Genomic DNA, 18,820 nt, shown 5'->3' on the forward strand with positions numbered 1-18,820 from the left:
AGTCAGTTTGAGTAACGTTTTTGTCCAATATAAAATAATAACTTCATCTATACTAATGTTAAAAAGCTGACGAGTTATATCGTTGAAATCGCTTAACTCCGGATCAATTTTTGCGTTAAATAATCTGTCTATCGAATGTCTCTCTAACTTCACACTACGATCCTATCGGATAGAAAAGGAACCACGAACGCAAACCGATCGCCCAAGCTGAATTTGTATTTAGGCAATATGCATTTGGTTAACCAATATTAATTATGAAACAGCCAAATAAGCCATATTTAACGCAGTTGAAACTGCGGAAAGAACATTTTTTTTAAATAAGTTGATATATTAATTTATTAATAAATATTTTAATAAATTTCCCCCATAGGTCAATATTTTATTAGTTTAATAGAATGTGAAACTGAGCTATTTTTTTTGTTTAGGACTAAAATAATTACTAAAATATATCCAAGTACAATTAAAATTGAAAAATATTAAAGCTTTTGAAAAGTAACAACCTTGTTTATTCGTTGTACCTGTAAAGGTAAAATTATAACAAATATATTTTTGCTTTCACCGTCTACTATTTGTGTCGCAAGCGGTCCCACTCCTAGTCCACCCGCCGACTGCACCCAGCAGGTTACATTCAATGGAAAATAACACCAGTCAGCTATATATTACCATAAGTATGCTTCCGCCCTACAATCGGGTTAAATTGCGTAAACCGAGCATTGCTTGTATCAAATTAAGTCGGGCAGTCATGACATGGTCCGCCTTAGAGCTGTAACTAGCGCTATAGATATATTCGAAGATAATATATCTCTAGCATTATTAAGTAACTATGGAGAATTGTCGTGGTGGAATAGAAAAAGAAAATTGTTCAAAATGTCGTAAAAAAACTTATTCATAACTTAGTTTCATACTTACTTTTTAATATAAATATTCGCCAACAAATCTTTATTTCAAGTACTATAATAACAATATGTTTATTTGTTATGAAATAACTTAGAAACTTCGGATTATTTTTCTTTAACAATTTTTTTTTACTATAGACCAGTATCTCGTTATCTTGCTGCAATATTTTATAATTAAGGCATTTGAAAAAAAATGTCTGCGCTGTTATTGCACTAGCCAATAGATTTTAAAATAAGTAATGCAGATTGGACAATGCGGTGAATTTCTGGTTTAGCTTATACGAAGGAGAAAATCAAATCAGAAGTCACATTCGGCACCGATATCTTAACTGCGTCAGTTTGTTTGAACAAGAAGTTACTAAAGTATTGTCGTTAGTATGTCGTATACCAGCTTAGACAAATATTAACTTTCTCGTAAACTAAAGATTCGCCTACGTTCTGCTTAAGTGCAACAAATACAAATTATTTATTTCCTTTCTTAGATAGAAAATGTTTATATAATTATGTCAATATAAAATTACAATCAATTAAGAGTACTGCTAAGAAAAATGCATGTGTACTAGGAAAATATTGTAAAAAAAATTTTTTTGATTGGGTTTGAGATGAAGATGGTTTGTAAGAAGGCACTGATTTTACCCACGCGCCTAGAAAAACATGTAAGCGTTCTGTGTTTGCGCATGCATGCATCATAATGTCCTACGCATATAGAGAATAGCTGCTCATCGTCAGACAGTAGAAGAAATTTAAAAAAATCTTGGATTGTTTTCACCGAAATAACTTACATTTCCTAAAAAAATACGTTTTATACCTTAACACAAAAAAAGTGTTTTTTTATTGTTATTAGTTTTTAAATATTAACTTGGTATTTAATACGAATAACATTGAAAGGTTAACAAGATTAATTAGAGACATTAGCCGTGGCAATTTGATGTTAATGTATTTTGGTATAGTCGTACCTACGTTCAATTACCTATATCCACGTCTTAAGTAGGTGTCCTTGTTACACAAACACATGTTAAAGAAAAATGATCAGAGCGAGCAGCACTGTAATACGCCCAAAGTCTCTTCCTGTACCGACGTTGATCGACATTGACATTTAGGCGAAACAGAGTACGGACGACAAGAAAAGCTTATTATTGAAAGTGTGTGAAGGGGATGCCACTATTCGAAAAGGCCGCTTGCACTGAAATGTATCGTTCTTTATTAACCCAAGATGCCGAGACATACATTCGCCTACGTGCTTAGTGTCCTTGGCCGACCAAGCTAAGTTTCCCTTCGAAATATATATGTATTTTATTATATGTCCTTTATAATGAACTCTATATGCGACATGTAATAATAACATGGGTACTTGGGTACTTGGGTACTTAAGGTGCTCGTTTTTATTACTTTATTGATACTTATCGTTAGTCTTCGTTAGAAGCAACATTGACCAGTGCTGACTCGGTCGTTACTCGTTATTGACACGCGCCGTCAGCATTATGTAGTGCAGTAACAATAATCACATTTAGCCTTGATCTCATTTCAAACAACGCTTGTAATAAACACATCTGTTGAGTTTTCAACACTTCGGAAAAATTCCGAATCTAAAATATGATACGAAAAATAATATAAAAGTGCAGGCTGCAGTAAACTTTAAAATGGTACATTTTATAATGATCATACTTATATTTTAATATTTCAAATGTGAAAGTGTTTGTTAAACACGAAAAAAACGGCTGGACGGATTTAGATTACACACTAACTCAACAAAAAGACTACCTAAAAACCTGCACACCCCTTTCACGCAGAGCTAGTGCAATACAAATCATATATTTAAATAGCCGGACGGATCGTGTGCCTCATAACTGAAGGTCACGTGTTCAAATCCGGACAAAAACAACATTTTTCTTTATTTATATACCTAATGATTGCTTAAAGTGAAATACTTCAAATACGTAAAACGTAAAACGAACCCCGAAAACTTTAATTTAAAACAATAGTTGATTCATCATTCATCTAAACTACAATAATAAATAATGCTAATATATACACGTGGAATGTAGAAGAAAGTTTTAACAAGTCGGTTTGAATTGAAAAGAAACGTAAAATTTCACAAAATGATCTTAAACTCGTCTAGCGAACAAAATTCGGTGTACTGTCTGCGAACACAAGCCGGTATCGAGGAAGTGAATGCGACCATGAATATGTTTCCCTATCATGTTCGAAGTTAATATTTCATACAAAGATATCGGCCCAGTCAGTACAATGGTTGTATTATAACAAAAGCAAAATCATTTACGTTGTGTTCGTAAAATGGAAAGCGAGGAGATGCGCGTGGTATGCGGCTAGGAAATCTGCTCTTGATTACACATAACACGCAATTTTAATCACGACATCAAAACAATTTAATAACATTGAATTTAAAAATTCAATAAAATGTATTTTGCACCAGAGCCAAACGGTATGCTTTATATTTTATAAAATTCACACGGCCCCAAAATATATATTTTTGCATCTACATCAATACTATTAGAATAAATAGCTGAAAAGTTTGTCTGTTTGTTTAAAGGCAGGTAACACAATGATACAATTGCAGCCCGCTATGTTCCACGAGCGCGAAGCTGAAACGCATACAAAATAACTGGAATCGACTTGTAGAAGTATGTAATTACATTATGCCATGTATTTAAAAGCCGAGATGGCCTAGTGGTTAGAACGCGTGAATCTTAACCGATGATCGTGGGTTCAAACCCGGGTAAGCACCACTGAATTTTCATGTGCTTAATTTGTGATTATAATTCATCTCGTGCTTGACGGTGAAGGAAAACATCGTGAGGAAACCTGCATGTGTCTAATTTCATTGAAATTATGTCACATGTGTATTCTACCAACCCGCATTAGAGCAGCGTGGTGGAATAAGCTCTAAACCTTCTCCTCAAAAAGGGAGAGGAGGCCTTAGCCCAGCAGTGGGACATTAACAGGCTGTTACTGTATGTATTTAGAAACATTATTTAGTATTATTATTTATTAAAAAAAAAGTGATTACGTGGAAATAGTTAATAAAAAATAAAATTGTAGAAATAAACTTTTAGATTTTAAAATATTACATACAAGTCACATCTTAGTGTATAGTTTTTTATCTAAAGTCTGTTGCAACAATGGGAGTGCAACAGAGAACGGGCTTTTCAAAAATATTTACGTTCAGTATTGATGTAATATTGAGTTAAATTTAATGGTACGTTACCACTGAAATATTTAAATATCACAACACTGTATAATTTTTGATAAGTACAGAGAGGCAGCTTTTTAAACATTTACTCGGACTCTTATAAAATAGGCTCCGCGACTTTGTGTATCGTCAACTCATATAAACTCCATGATGTATTTATATAATGAGTTATATTTCAATATAACCATTCCGGATTTAGATATTAAAAGCTTTTTTTTTAAGTCAATTAGACGAATACCTTCTGAAGTGCAATAATATCAACTATTACTTTCTTATGAATTATTGAGATTTCGTACAACTATGAATATTAAACACAGGAAATTAACTTTCGCTTTATATTAAATCGATTTTGAATACTCACGAATATAAACAAAATTTTCACGTTGACGAGTGTTTTAATAGTTTTGAACAACAACTTTCTGTGTTAAAAACATAACTCCTAATTCAATTTTGCCATAAAAATTCACATCAGGCTTGTCTTATACATACAATTGGTATTTCTCGTTGCTAATAATTTAGCTATTATTAATATTAGGCAATGATAAGCTGCTGTACCCATCATCTTAATAACTATTTTTCCCTTCCCAGGTAATGGGATCGTTTAAAAGTCAACGGGGGTGAACTATTTAATGATATATTTAGTCTGCAATAACCAGATTTTCTTGAGCCGGCGATTGTTCTTGAAAGGAAACAAAAAATATAAATCAAATTACAAATAAAATTTAATACCTACGCTCAAAGTGAATGGTCTACATCCACACGCCGCAGTTCACCTTTATTACTTATGTTTTATAATTAGCACGACTGAGTTTATATTATATCATACTGTCCCAACATCGCACGGGACACATGATATATAAGCATATATAGACAGTTGTGAGCAAGGTGATGAATCTTCCTGTAAAATTATTTGTTCAAATTTAAAGCAAAAAAAATACTTTATGCTATATCGATATTAAGCCTATTTAACATAGGTATAAAGTTATTTGGGACCGGAATTTTTCGCCAGACTATGTTGATATAAAAGTTAATAAACTCAAAAAATATACAACCTATAAACCATCTGTATAATCATGATCGTCCTGAAACTATACCTTACCATATTTGTAAAGTTAAATATTAATCTGATTAGTACTTTTTCCGTGAATCCGGAACCAGCAAAACTCACCAATTACATAATATCAGTATGATTTTACATTACTTATAAATATGTATAAATAAATACAACATAAGTAGTTGTAGATGAATGGAAACATTTTTAAGTCTTCTGGCTATTGATACGGACTGGTGCAGTAAAGGCTTATGGCTGTCTATTTTACGATTATACACAGTAATATAATAGATCAACCTATTCGATCATACAAATCGATCGTGCATAGACGCGATAAATTTGCCATAAGCCATTAAAATAAGGCCTAAAATTTGATTTTCAAATTTCCTTTCGAACATAAGTTTATAAATGATATACAAGGCTGCGATAAAGTGTGTCAATAACAATTAAAATGCGAATATACAAACACATCACATTTTGAAATAATGCTTTGCAATGTTTTTTTAAAAACTATATTATAAATCGTTTAATCATTAAAAAAATAAATTGAAAGAAGACCGTCTGGCTACGTTAAAATAAGTGCGGTTACGGAATAAATGTCAGTTACATTAATCTACGATGAACTTTACGTCTTGCAGTAATAAATTTAACTCATATACACAAAGTAAACTCCAAACGATATACATGTATGAAAGATTATCACGTTATTTTTGTAAATGGATAACTTAATGTTCAGGGATGCTGGAAGTTTAACTGACCTGTTTCTAACCGAAGAACGGGAAGAAATAGTAAAGTTCCTCTGGGGCAAACGAGTTGCGGGAGAGGGCACGGGTGCAGGCGCGGGCGGCGAAGTCCGCGGCAGACGGGTTCCCGCCGCCGCTGCGCCCGCAGCCAGCACCACCACCAACCACCACCTGTACATCACGGGACCGGGCACGAACGCGACACAACCTACAGTCACGCTAGCGAGTTACCGACTCACCGTGAGCTACTCGCTTCCAACCACCTTCACTTTTGTTGTGCCTCGCTCTACAACGCCACCGGCGGCCGCACGCCCCACTACGATGAAAGCGAAGGCTTTCACTACTATTTGCTTGCACTCAGTCCACGGGCCACTATGCCAATCCTTAAACTAGATGACGTCCTTTCATAATAATTCTCTCACTGGGGTATTCTATATACTTATTGGCACACTGTGCAATCACGAGATCCAATTGCGACGATTACAAACACAGCAATAAGTGTGATTGCTTCGAGTTTTAAATTCAGACTCCGAAAATAAACGAGATATTTGGTCGAGCTCAATTGCCTTGACGCAAAAATGTTATGAGATCGGACAAAATTTACTTAAGTTCTTTATACCGTAGGTATCATTTGGTTAGTTGGTATTTTTTATTTGTATTTAGTATGTATTAAATTAAAGAGTTAGTAAAAGAGTATTAAAATATTAAACAAGATCAAAGAACTAAAAAATGGTTGAGTTTTATTTATTTATTTATTTTTTAAATAACAGAAGCGCGGACTTGGCCATATATAGAGCAATTTATCACATTAACAGTTAGTAACTTAAAATTTTTAACAATTCAATTACGGAATGATTACATTTTTATTCCACTTTAGGACACGGAGTCTTCCTAAGATAATTCTTGCCGGAAGGTAAACGAACCACTGTGATACCCTGCGGGAACATCTCGGCTACTTGATCTTCGGGAACAGTAGGTAGAACCATGCAATCATCACCCATCTAAAACCGATAAAAAGTGCGTATTTAACTTGTCATGTCGTGTCTTTTTACGCAATGAGAACGTTAGAACCAAGTCTGTATGCAAGACACATTCTTTTTTATATGTCATGGCGAATAGAATTAATTACTATTTATTTCCTTTAACATTGATTATAAAAAGGAAACTTAGTAATGTTCAATTAAAAGTAAGAAATATATTTAATTTGACGGGAAGTACTTTTATACGAACCCGGTCCGAATGAATTGACAGCTTAAGAACTATAGTTCAGCTATTACGAGACGCGGGAAACTGAATTACTAAATAATAACGAATAAAACCAAATCTTTATTTTATTTTTATTATAAGCTCCCATAATTAAACTGATATGTGATTATGATGACTATGTCCTTCTGATAGATTAGGGCCACGGTGGCCAATCTCAAGAGAGATTAGCCAACTACGCAGGACATATTTTAGTTCAGTGCGCAAAAAAAATGCACTCTCTATTCCCGTATTTTGATATTCGATAGGAAGCCGAATCCAACACGATCAAGAAAGACTACACAAGAGTTCAGACGCAGCACCAACTGACTGCTTTACGTGATTTCTGAGGCACGGTAGTGCACACACTTCCAACTTTCACACTCAAATTTATTGAAAAAATGATCCTATACATCTCACACAACACACCACCGTATATTTTGTGACGTTGATAGTATTATTAGTCTGATTGGAAAATTGATAGTCCATTTATTGAAAAAAAAGGTTAAATACTATTTAACACCATGCTACAGACCTACAGCCCATCAAAGTTAAACATGATACTTGTAATACGGACTGTATTAGGGCCTGAGTTATAACAATGGAAATAACATATATAAATTTCAGATTTGCTGAAATAACGCATTTAAAAAAAAAAACAAACTTTTAAAATTATATAAAACACACTAGGAACCTATAATATAATAATATATAAGTGTCTAACTTTGTATTTAATAATTCTGTAAATGTGTGAGTGATTGTAAGAAAACCTAATAAATAAATATTACGAGAAAGTACCACTGTTTTTCGTAGATAAAAAGAAAATAGATCGAAGGTGTTTTGTCTACCAACGGCAACTCTTTTTAACTAAATAAAATAATTCAAAAAAAAGCAAAATGTCTGAAGGATTACAAACACATTTAAACATAGAAATTAATAATTTCATCGTTAACATATCATTATATTGTATTCGTATGTGATGTGTAAGCTGTTATTAATTTATAAAATATCGACGTCGGTTTAAGTTAAAAATACATCTTTATACGTAATTTATTGATATTGTGAATTTATAACATGATGTTTCGTGTGTTTACTGATTTAATACAATATTTATTTATTTTTATAAAAGGAACTGGAAAAATCAATAATTTATCGTTCTCGGTGCATATTACGGAAATATATTGTTAGAAGAGCGGACGTTACTATTATACTGATAAGCTTTATAATTATATTAAAATTTAATTATAAACGTATATGGATAATATTATATATACGTAATAATGTCCTCCAGACCGATTTCGGCCACGGCGGCCAATCTCAAAGAGATTAGCCAAGTGCGCAAGTGTGTGCGCAAACACAGTTGCACTCTCTATTCCCTAACTCTTATTATCCGATGGGACGGCTATCCGACACGACCGGAAAGAGTTCAGGCGCAGGACCAACGGCTTACGTGCTTTCCGAGGCACGGGAGTGTACACACTTCCAAATTCCAGACTCTGGGCTGCTACTGAGAATTTTGTGACAGAAAAACCCAATAACATTTTATTGGCCCAACCTGGGAATTGAACCCAGGACCTCCGGGTATGCAGCCTTACATCAAGCCACTAGACCAACGAGGCAGTCGTAAATGTAATATTTATTATGTGTATCTCAACTAATTAAAAGTAAAAAATTATCACAATATTTTTTTTTTAAATATTTTTACGTTTTTTTATTTAAAAGTCCAATATTATTACGTATTGTTTCTCTTGCTTGACCTTACAAAATTCGTCGCTCATAAATTACAATGAGTCTTCAAACTATATATATAGATCTCTCTATATAAACATAAATAAATAATAATTTACTGTACACTACAAAAAAATAAAAAATGCATAACACATGGATACAACCCAATTAGCATACAACTTTGGCGGCCTTATCGCTACATAGCGATCCCTTCCAGGCGACCAACTCGACCCATATGTCAATTTGTTTAATCCTTACTAATATTATAAGTACTACAGGGAGTTTATTTTTTTAGGATTTGTGAGTTTGTGTTTTTAGAACAAATATTTTGAACGAAATCGTAGTATACTAAAATATATATTACGCCGTAAGCAAATTCGGATTCAAAAAGCTTGCAAATATTTATTCTGTTATTCCACATAAAGTTACGTAACTACTAAATTGTTTTTTTTTTTAATGTTTACCGTTTAAATATGTATGTATGTATGTTAAATCGAGGTTCCGATGTTATCTAAAATAATATATACTTAATGTATGAAATGTATTTGCAATATCACAGTAATATTTTCGTCGCCAGCAATTTAAAAAGATTATATTTAATATGAAAATGGTTTATTCGCGAACAAAACTAGAGCGAACTTTCAGTTCAATCGGTTGATGAAAAGTATTCTAAAGTTCAATTGTAAGCTTCATCCACACATACGGTGTACTATCAGGAGTAAATAGAAACAGGCTGTATGTGTCCCACTACTGGGTCTACTTTACTTTTTGAGAAAAAGGATCATAGCTTATTCCGGTTTTATACAAGTGTAAATACCAAAATAATATTACAATTTATTTTTAAACCATTTATAATATTAAGATGCTGATGGCACCTGATGATAACCTTCAAAGTTCAGATATTTTAACCACAACCAACTATTATTTACAATTATTTCATACGAATTTAGTTAGCGAGTCTAACAAATTTGAATAAAGTAAATAATTGTGTGAATTTTAATTCGTGTTGTCGTTCATTTATTCATTCATTCATTATTTTAACATTTTTTTTAATAGGAATAGGGGAAAAAGGAGATAGAGGCTCACTTGATGGATAGTGACTACCATACATGGACATGCCATTAACTATTGCGGAAGCAACAAAAAGAAGCAACTCAGGGTGAATATAAGTAGCTTATCTATTCAATAATAATAAATAATCAAATGTTGAGCCGAGCCGAGATGGCCCAGTGGTTAGAACGCGTGAATCTTAACCGAGGATTGTGGGTTCAAACCCGGGCAAGCACCGCTGAATTTTCATGTGCTTAATTTGTGGTTAAAATTCATCTCGTGCTTGACGGTGACGGAAAACATCGTGAGGAAACCTGCATGTGTCTAATTTCATTGAAATTCTGCCACATGTGTATTCTACCAACCTGCATTGGAGCAGCGTGGTGAAATAAGCTATAAACTTTCTCCTCAAAAGGAGGAGGAGGCCTTAGCCCAGCAGTGGGACTTTAACAGGCTGTTATTGTTGTAAATAACCAAAAAATATTTTGGTCATCAAACTGGGCCAATGATGGTACTTCATTGTCGTCGCTTCTTTAAAAAGCTACAACCATTGTATAATTTTCCTCTTCTTTTTTTCTTGATGACTCGTACATTATTATTATATAGAAGCGATTCATCAGTGATTGTTGTACTCTTTTATTTATAATCAATTAGTAAAATTGCTTTATTTTCCCCAAAAACTGTACCACCTTACCTATACTATAACATCATACCGTTTTTGTGGCATTGCATGGACTCTACTTAGCCTCAAAGTAATTAATCGTTGTTAAACATCTGGCCACAATCTGCTTCGATGTTTCGATATGGCCTGACCATTCGTCTTGGTGTCACACAGCTCGATAGTTGAACGATTACTCGAAAACAAATGACGTAACAGATAAAATGGCCCAAACGTGATATATATAATTTTAATTCCCCAATCACGCTGACACAGAGGAAGTTTAAGAGAACTCAAAGACAGGTGGTCAAAGGGAGGATAAGTTTGCTTTTGGAATAATGTAGAAGTTTAGTTCCAAAAAGCTAGGCACGGACTCTTCATTCAAATACGGAGCATAAACAGTAAAAACAAGCAAGGCAGAGTTTCAAGAACAAAATTATGTGGACATTTGGTATATAGCCTTTATTTTGGCCTTGTTCTTTAAAGATGATGAGTGTGTTTATATTAGAGCTAAAATATTATATAATAATTCAAAAACTACGAAAATAACGTTCCTATTGCATGGCCTGATTAGACTCTTGTAAATACAACCAAATATTCATTAGTTAATATTTCTTTAACAAGATATGAGATATTAATTTAAAATTAAAAAAAGGATCTTTTCGTCAAATATGAATTGAATAAAGAACTTGACTGAATACAGAAAAGCTGTCAACAATTACAGGAATTAACTGACATAATGGATAAACGAATATTTATCTGCTTTTACAAAACAAGACAAATAGTAAACTGAGGGTGACATCATGGGTGGTCATAATAATAGATGCCTCAATGATCTCAACCTAAATTGCAAATCCAGCAGACAGATGAATGAAACAAACACCATTTAAAAATAACTAACCTTCCAATCTGCAGGAGTAGCTACTTTCGCCTTGTCGGTTAGCTGCAAGGAATCTATCACTCGCAAGATCTCACTGTAACAACACTTATAAAAGTTTAGATATCGTAAAGAATTTTGAAAATAATTATTAGTTTTATAGATGTATACTATTTTTAGATAAGGTGTGACTCACTCTGGAAAGCTTGCACAAGGCCCTATCAGCAGATAACGGCTGACTCATTTACAATAATGTTATTTATGTAAAACATATAAAAAACACAAACACAACATGACAATACAAGACAAGAAGATATATAAATTATTCTTATAGTAGTTTCGTGTTTTAAAATTTTCTAAATTTAATTACATTCCTTGAAGTACCTCGAACTCTACATTGCATGCTACATATTAAAATCAAAGTAGAAATTAAAAAAGAAGTCAAAACGAAAAAAGTACAAATTAAAATATTTATTATATGGAAACACTTACTCAAAATTTCTGCCAGTTGTAGCAGGATATAATAAAGACAGTCGAAATTTCTTGTTCGAGTCCACAATAAATACAGCCCTCGCAGTGAGGGGCATGCCAGATGTATCCAGTTCATCTTTATCCAGCATACCCAACTTCATAGCGATATTTCTATCTTTGTCATCAATTATAGGATAAGGGAATTTTTCATCTTCATCGCATCCTGAAATAAATTATTGTTCTTAAGTTAGTAATTTTGAACATGGCAATAATGAAAAATTTAAATACCTGCACAATTACAATTACAAAATTTTTCATGTCTGATAATATCATATAACAGTCATAACAACTGCATTGTATTATTTTATGACTAACTTTTCATTAGTTATAATATAGCCCTTGTTTGTTTTAAGCATAATTAAATGTAATCATTTTTACGTTTATTTTACATTATAATAATGTTTAAATTACATCAAAAATATTGAAAAATACATACCGGCATAACATTTTATGTCTTTGCACCAATCTATGTGGGAAGTCACAGAATCACAGGATAAGCCAATAGTTTTAACATTGCGTTTTTTAAATTCAGGCAGCAATCTTATAACTTTGGAGAGCTCCGTTGTACACACAGGTGTAAAGTCAGATGGATGCGAAAACAAAATACCCCACCTGGAATTGATAATATCAACATTTCAAAATGTATTTATGAAAGGAGACTGTTAATATTTTATTACTTATTAATCTTATATTTTAGTACTACCATTTGGCAACCCTATTTTATAAAATCCTTTTGATTTTTATAAAATAGGGAAAGGATTTTCGTGGAGACCATGCGATATTAAAAAATATAATATAAATCGGATGCTATACCATTATACCTTATTGTTTACATATCATGATCACTGCTATTTTACTTTGAACTAAAAAATATCGTAAAATACAAAAATAAGAAAATGCTTACGATTCACCAAGCCAATCGTGGAAATTTATTTCGCCTTCTGTAGTGTTTGCGGTAAAATTAGGAAAAACATCACCGAGAAGCACCATAGTTAAGGTTACTTTAAAATTTAAGGAACACAGAAAAAAAATGCGTGCAAGATAATTGTCAAAACAAGATTGAAGCTTATTTGAATTTTAGAAACCACAAGTGAGTAAAAATATAATACTAAAATTCTGAATTTAAAAAATCTAAAAGAAACAATTTAAAATCAAGAACGTAATTTCAAAAAATACTAGTTATATTCATAAGAGCTACAGATATAAAATAAAATAGATTGATAATAAAAATAATTAATCTGTCGCAGTAACAGTGTTGCTCTTGAGTGTAATGACAATACTATTAAGCATAGTTTAAGGCTTTGTTCACACAGAACTACATCGCAAGCTTTTTTCTTTATTCGATTTTCAAGCAGAAACAATGGCAAGTTTAATATTCCTACGGCTAATTTTGGAAATTTAATAAAGGACTATTCATCTTTTACGCAGTTTTCGTACAATAAGTTTCCTATTTTAGATAAATTTTAATTGCGAAACAAACATATAAACTTTCATATAATAATTAATGTTGTAAAGGTGATTTGATTAGTCATACTAAAAACTTGAGCTATCTTTAAGAGGTAAAAAACCTATACTATTTTAAAAGAATATACGGCCTTACTTATAAACATTGTTTAGCAGCAGATTAGTTAAGCAATGTTGTATTTTCTTCTTTCGAATGACAAATCAATAGTGACAGAAAGAGCGAAATTAATGTTAACGTTTAACTAAACAGACTCTTAAGAACGTTTATAAGTAACGCCGATAATAAATATATAATCAATGATATTATATGTAAAAGAGATGTTTATTATCAACTGTAATTACAAGACTTTTTTTTATTTTCGTAGAAAGTAATCTTGTACTTATCGAAAATAAAAGAATAAAACGTACTACTTTCAAACATGCGGGAATTAAACGTAGGAAAGACCTTTTAACTAATTTAATGCATGTCTGAAACGTTATATTACAGAGTTATTTTGCAAAAAAATAATTTCTATCAACTTAAAAACGGATTTATATACACATAACAGCTATTAGTATTGATGCGTAACTAAATAAAAACTAATGTGTATGTGTATTTTAACGATATATATTAGAGAACAAATCAAAGCAATCAAAGTGATGGTAAAAACAATTATGATTTTTATTGTTGTAATTACATTGCAATATCTCAATCTCCATTTGGCCCTATCGTTAATTATTATGGTTCGATTCTCCTGCTAATAATTAATTACACCTGTTAAGGTTTAGATCATATAAGAACTCACGTAACTTTTAAGTCTGATCATAAACCAGCTTAATATTTATTCATATTTTAATTTTGTTTTTCATCAATTTACTCACATTTTTTAATAATTTTGCATCATCACAAACAGGTCATTGTACATATAAATTGATTTTTAGATTATAATGTTTAATTATTGCAGTGTCTATAGCTTTTTCTTATCTGTGGCTAAAATCTAAATCAATGGCGTCACCGTCAAGGACCCAACCCGCTGCTTGCAATTTGTAGTTTCCTTGTGTATTTCGGGTACTGGAGTTCATTATAAAGATTTATTTAGTCATAGTGTTATAAAACGTAAGTAATTTCTAATGTGACATAGTAAAATATAGATATTTTTTCGATTTCCATACATGGGTGTCCTGACCCGACACAAAATGGACGTCAAATTGTATTGTGACGTGATTATGTAAAATAACACTTTAATCTAACATATACTTAACAATAATTAGGTTTGAAGTGAAGCTTTTAGTTTACCTTTATTACAAAACATTTTTGCGGTTGTAATACCAAAAAATCTTTTCAAATATTCCTCTAGAACCCATCGGAAATTTGCATAGCTAATGTCCTGAAGAAGGAAGAGAGCATGGCGATCTCTGAATCAACAATCGATATCTTAGATAAGAATTTCGTAAAAGATTTTTATACAAATCCAAAACGTATTAAGAAAAACATATCTTTCTATTTACCTGACATATAATAAGGTCATTGTCCTCTTTTACTCAGTACTTAATCTATGTAGCAAATGCACTTAAATGTCAAGTCTGGTATTATCATATGTGTTTAAAATGCAATGCGAGATCATTTTTTGTATTCCGTTTTTAAATTTGCTTTAAAATATTTAATGTAGATGTAAAATTTAAAGAAAATAATTTATCAGTTATAATATACACAGTACTTTCTGAGTAAATATGTTCGAATAAGTTTAAACACTTGCTTTAATTATATGGCTTAGTCCAATTCATATGTGTAAGTACAATTATTCTATTGCTAATTAACAATATATCACATAGCTGTGCAAAGGTTTGAAGTGGAAGCCTGTATAGTTTCAGGCACAAAGTGCAGAAGTTCATTTTTCATTCAGTATCAGATTCTGGTTACCACATACATGGTGGCATGATTGCTTGTGTGTTTTTCTATAATAATTCAAACTAAATCTTAATAACTCCAGTTATGACAGAGGTAGTATGGAATGTTTGTTGTTTTAGTTTTTATTGAAGTAAACAAACAATCACAATATTATCAAATGCGAATTTATAAGTTGAAATAATTTACTTTTGCTTTGAATTTCAATGTAAGTCTAATGAAAGAATGTAATTAAAAACTTTGATATTATTGATATCAAATAAAATTATTTATATGTGAAAAATAAAAATGCTATTTAATGACTAATCTTTTGTCAATAATTATGTGATTATTTTCTTGTATTTAACAAATACAAGAATAATATATTATGCAATAAATATTATTTATGTTGAATTTTTAATTTGCTATATTTTGTTGATCTTATATACACATGCTTAGCGTTTTATTTCTGTTAATTAGTTTCCTATTTTTGTAAATTGAATCATATAATTTCAGGTAATTGAAAGTTCAGTGAAAGGTGCTATGAAATACAAATTACATGATAAATTTTAAATTAAACAAATAAAACAATTGAAAAAGGAAATCTTTTAAAAATATATCGTACACAACCAACAAGATGCAAACAATAAAATGTGTTGTGGTGGGTGATGGTGCTGTGGGTAAAACCTGTTTGCTAATCAGTTATACTACGAACAAGTTTCCTTCTGAATATGTACCAACTGTTTTTGACAACTACGCTGTGACTGTTATGATAGGAGGTGAACCATACACCTTGGGGCTCTTTGATACTGCAGGTATATATGTGATTAGAAATTTTTTGTATATTTTTTATACTGATTGTTTTCATGCCAATACTTGAAATGACTTTTTAAAAATAAAATTGTAACTACATACTTAATACCAACTTCATATCATCAGGTCAAGAAGATTATGATAGACTGAGACCTCTAAGTTATCCACAGACGGATGTTTTCCTTGTTTGCTTCAGTGTGGTCAGTCCAAGTTCGTTTGAAAATGTTAAGGAAAAGGTAATTTCAAAAGTATAAATATACAATAACATAATGGGAAAAAAGTCTTAAATGTTTACCTATTACATATATAATTATATCCTTATTTATTTTAACATTTGTATGTTCCCAGTGGGTACCAGAAATAACTCATCATCAGCAGAAAACACCTTTTCTTTTGGTGGGAACTCAAATAGATTTACGAGATGATCCAGCTACCATGGAAAAGCTAGCTAAAATAAAACAAAAGCCTGTTTCACTTGAACAGGGGGAGAAGCTTGCAAAGGAGTTGAAAGCTGTTAAATATGTTGAATGCTCAGCTCTTACTCAGGTATGATGAACAGTGTTCTATATTGTTGACATTATAACAAATAATTTATTTTTAATTTGTTATTGTTTGTAAAAGTATCCTTATGATGTTGTAGTGTGAAACAGCAATCATGATTATAAACAAAATAAATAATTGTTTCAGAAAGGGCTAAAGAACGTGTTTGACGAAGCAATTCTAGCTGCTCTGGAGCCTCCGGAGCCTGTGAAGAGGAGGAAATGTGTTCTGTTGTAATGTGTCAACAGTCACTTTTTCTGTGTCTACTATCAAAATGATTACTGCGATTATGCGACCAGCATAAGATAACACTACGTTCATCTTATTTTTATTATCATTACTATTGAATATGCCATAACTAAAAAATAGCAATATCGAAATAAGTCTTGTGCTACAGTATCCTATTTGGGCTTTTAATATTTTCAATATACTTGATTAATGTTGTAAGACAAGTTTATATGACGTCATTTGTCGGCTATTAATTATTAACATTTGTAAGTCATTTGTACCTATTAATAGTATTATATAAAACAATTTTGATACTTTATAACCTATATCGAGTTAATCAGTTTTATTAACCTTAACAATGTTATGAAATGGTTATATGCTTTCAATCACAAGACTTATAAATTTACATTATTTATTGTTCTTATGTGTTGTTTTGCATATTTGTAATTTAAGATTTCTATAGAGGTGGAGATTTTCAACAAGACTATACATTTTCATTGCTCACTGATACACTATAAGTTCCGATAAATTAAGAAATTTAAATAAATATAATATGATAATGTCTACAGTACATTGTCTTCCTTACATTTGGATTAACACAATTTTTCAATTACATTAGTGGATGTACTTCATACAATAGAAAGACTAATTATTTTAAATACAAAATGTCACATGCTAACATAAATCAACTGAAAAAAAAACAACTATATATATAAACAGTCAAAATATTAATTAAAAAAGTATGAAAAAAATTGTAAAACAAATTGTTAATTCATAGATGTGAAAACGTTATTATAATTAATCATTAAATCAAAAAAGGCTGTAAGTACTTCATGGGTTCTCTGAATGTTCCACCTCTTAAATAATTATTTAATCGGTATATTGAATAAATATAATTGCGATGGACTATTAGGTTTAACCATATTAATTTCTCTAAACATTCATTAACAATTAATTTTATGAAGTCGATGAGATTATTGTTACGTGGTTCTGTCCGCGTACCACTAATATCATCGTGGGGTTAACTATACAGAGTATATTATGGTGTGAATATCAATTATTAGAATTTATCTTTAGTAAAAGTAGCATTTTTATCACAATGTATTGCTTTGTGAATTTTGACTGAAATGAAAGTATTCATTCCGTAGAATGTTTTTGCATTTTTCATATACGCACTGCAATATTTATAAGGATAATACAATGTAACCGCTTGCGCTATTATTATGCAGCAGATGCCATTGTCCCGGTTTTATACTCTGTATATGCTGTTGCCTCGACACAAAGAAACGCACAGGGACGTACCACCAAGTATCACTACAGTATTGTTTCCTCTCGCCTTCCTCGATAATTATGCTCAGGTAATATGTATGTACTCATAATAAGAAAGACTTTTATACAAAGAAAAATGCAGTGCATTTCACTCATTAATTTAATATTACTCTTGTTTGTATGAATATTTGCATTCATTATTATAATTATAATTGCGTTTTGAATATACCATACTTTATGTAAATATGAATGATTATCACGATTTTATATGAAATTAAATATGTACTGAGTTTAAAGGTATTATATTATTGACATTCGGGGTATTAAGAATATATAACATGTGCGAATAATTATAAACGACTTTCATTTAATATTTGGGTTATAAAATTTTTCTTTGTGTCAGTAATTAGATTTAGGTGTATATTAAATTAATAAATGTAAGATTAAATGGTGCGTTTTATTAAAAAACATGAGTTAATTTTTATTTGCAAGCGATTTATTAGTGCGTTTTTATGTACCTAATATTTGCTTAAATCGTGTCTACAACTAGGGCACTTTACAAACTATATAAGATCACCTTGAGATACTTCTTATAATTATTTAGTTATTTTAATTTGTAATTATTGCAGTTTCAAAGATTAGCCCAGACCAACAC

General features: G+C 31.2%; 3 protein-coding genes across 3 annotated transcripts in view; 1 reads left to right on the forward strand and 2 right to left on the reverse strand.

The window, feature by feature from the left end:
- The window catches only part of LOC126780764 (angiopoietin-related protein 2), a 56,065-nt gene extending 49,943 nt beyond the window's left edge, over nucleotides 1–6,122 (reverse strand). The window contains exon 1 of the mRNA XM_050505436.1: nucleotides 5,917–6,122. Within this exon, the coding sequence (XP_050361393.1) occupies nucleotides 5,917–6,080 (164 nt within the window). The 5' untranslated portion in view covers nucleotides 6,081–6,122. The remainder of the gene's footprint in view (nucleotides 1–5,916) is intronic.
- A 512-nt stretch (nucleotides 6,123–6,634) lies between these two features.
- Nucleotides 6,635–13,173, reverse strand: LOC126780457 (peroxiredoxin-6). The gene is made up of 5 exons (XM_050504955.1): nucleotides 12,892–13,173; nucleotides 12,424–12,599; nucleotides 11,949–12,150; nucleotides 11,481–11,553; nucleotides 6,635–6,902 (listed from the first exon to the last, which is right to left on the reverse strand). The coding sequence occupies exons 1-5, from the start codon at nucleotides 12,975–12,977 to the stop codon at nucleotides 6,765–6,767; spliced, it is 675 nt and encodes a 224-aa protein (XP_050360912.1). The 5' UTR covers nucleotides 12,978–13,173; the 3' UTR covers nucleotides 6,635–6,764.
- Nucleotides 13,174–14,421: 1,248 nt separating this feature from the next.
- Nucleotides 14,422–18,613, forward strand: LOC126780638 (cdc42 homolog). The gene is made up of 5 exons (XM_050505260.1): nucleotides 14,422–14,547; nucleotides 15,832–16,130; nucleotides 16,255–16,364; nucleotides 16,477–16,674; nucleotides 16,816–18,613. The coding sequence occupies exons 2-5, from the start codon at nucleotides 15,953–15,955 to the stop codon at nucleotides 16,903–16,905; spliced, it is 576 nt and encodes a 191-aa protein (XP_050361217.1). The 5' UTR covers nucleotides 14,422–14,547; nucleotides 15,832–15,952; the 3' UTR covers nucleotides 16,906–18,613.
- Nucleotides 18,614–18,820: the final 207 nt, after the last annotated feature.

Source organism: Nymphalis io, chromosome Z (genome assembly GCF_905147045.1).
Source record: "Nymphalis io chromosome Z, ilAglIoxx1.1, whole genome shotgun sequence".
Classification (NCBI taxonomy): domain Eukaryota; kingdom Metazoa; phylum Arthropoda; class Insecta; order Lepidoptera; family Nymphalidae; genus Nymphalis; species Nymphalis io.

Bases quoted from the DNA above. Each gene is read 5' to 3' on its own strand.
- LOC126780457 (XM_050504955.1), bottom strand. From the start codon at position 12,977: ATGGTGCTTCTCGGTGATGTTTTTCCTAATTTTACCGCAAACACTACA. The intron at 12,151-12,423 runs GTATGTATTTTT...AATTTATTTCAG, and splicing joins AGACATAAAATGTTATGCCG to GATGCGATGAAGATGAAAAA. The intron at 11,554-11,948 runs GTAAGTGTTTCC...GTGTTGTTACAG, and splicing joins ACAACTGGCAGAAATTTTGA to TGAGATCTTGCGAGTGATAG.
- LOC126780638 (XM_050505260.1), top strand. From the start codon at position 15,953: ATGCAAACAATAAAATGTGTTGTGGTGGGTGATGGTGCTGTGGGTAAA. The intron at 16,365-16,476 runs GTAATTTCAAAA...GTATGTTCCCAG, and splicing joins TTGAAAATGTTAAGGAAAAG to TGGGTACCAGAAATAACTCA. The intron at 16,675-16,815 runs GTATGATGAACA...TAATTGTTTCAG, and splicing joins AATGCTCAGCTCTTACTCAG to AAAGGGCTAAAGAACGTGTT.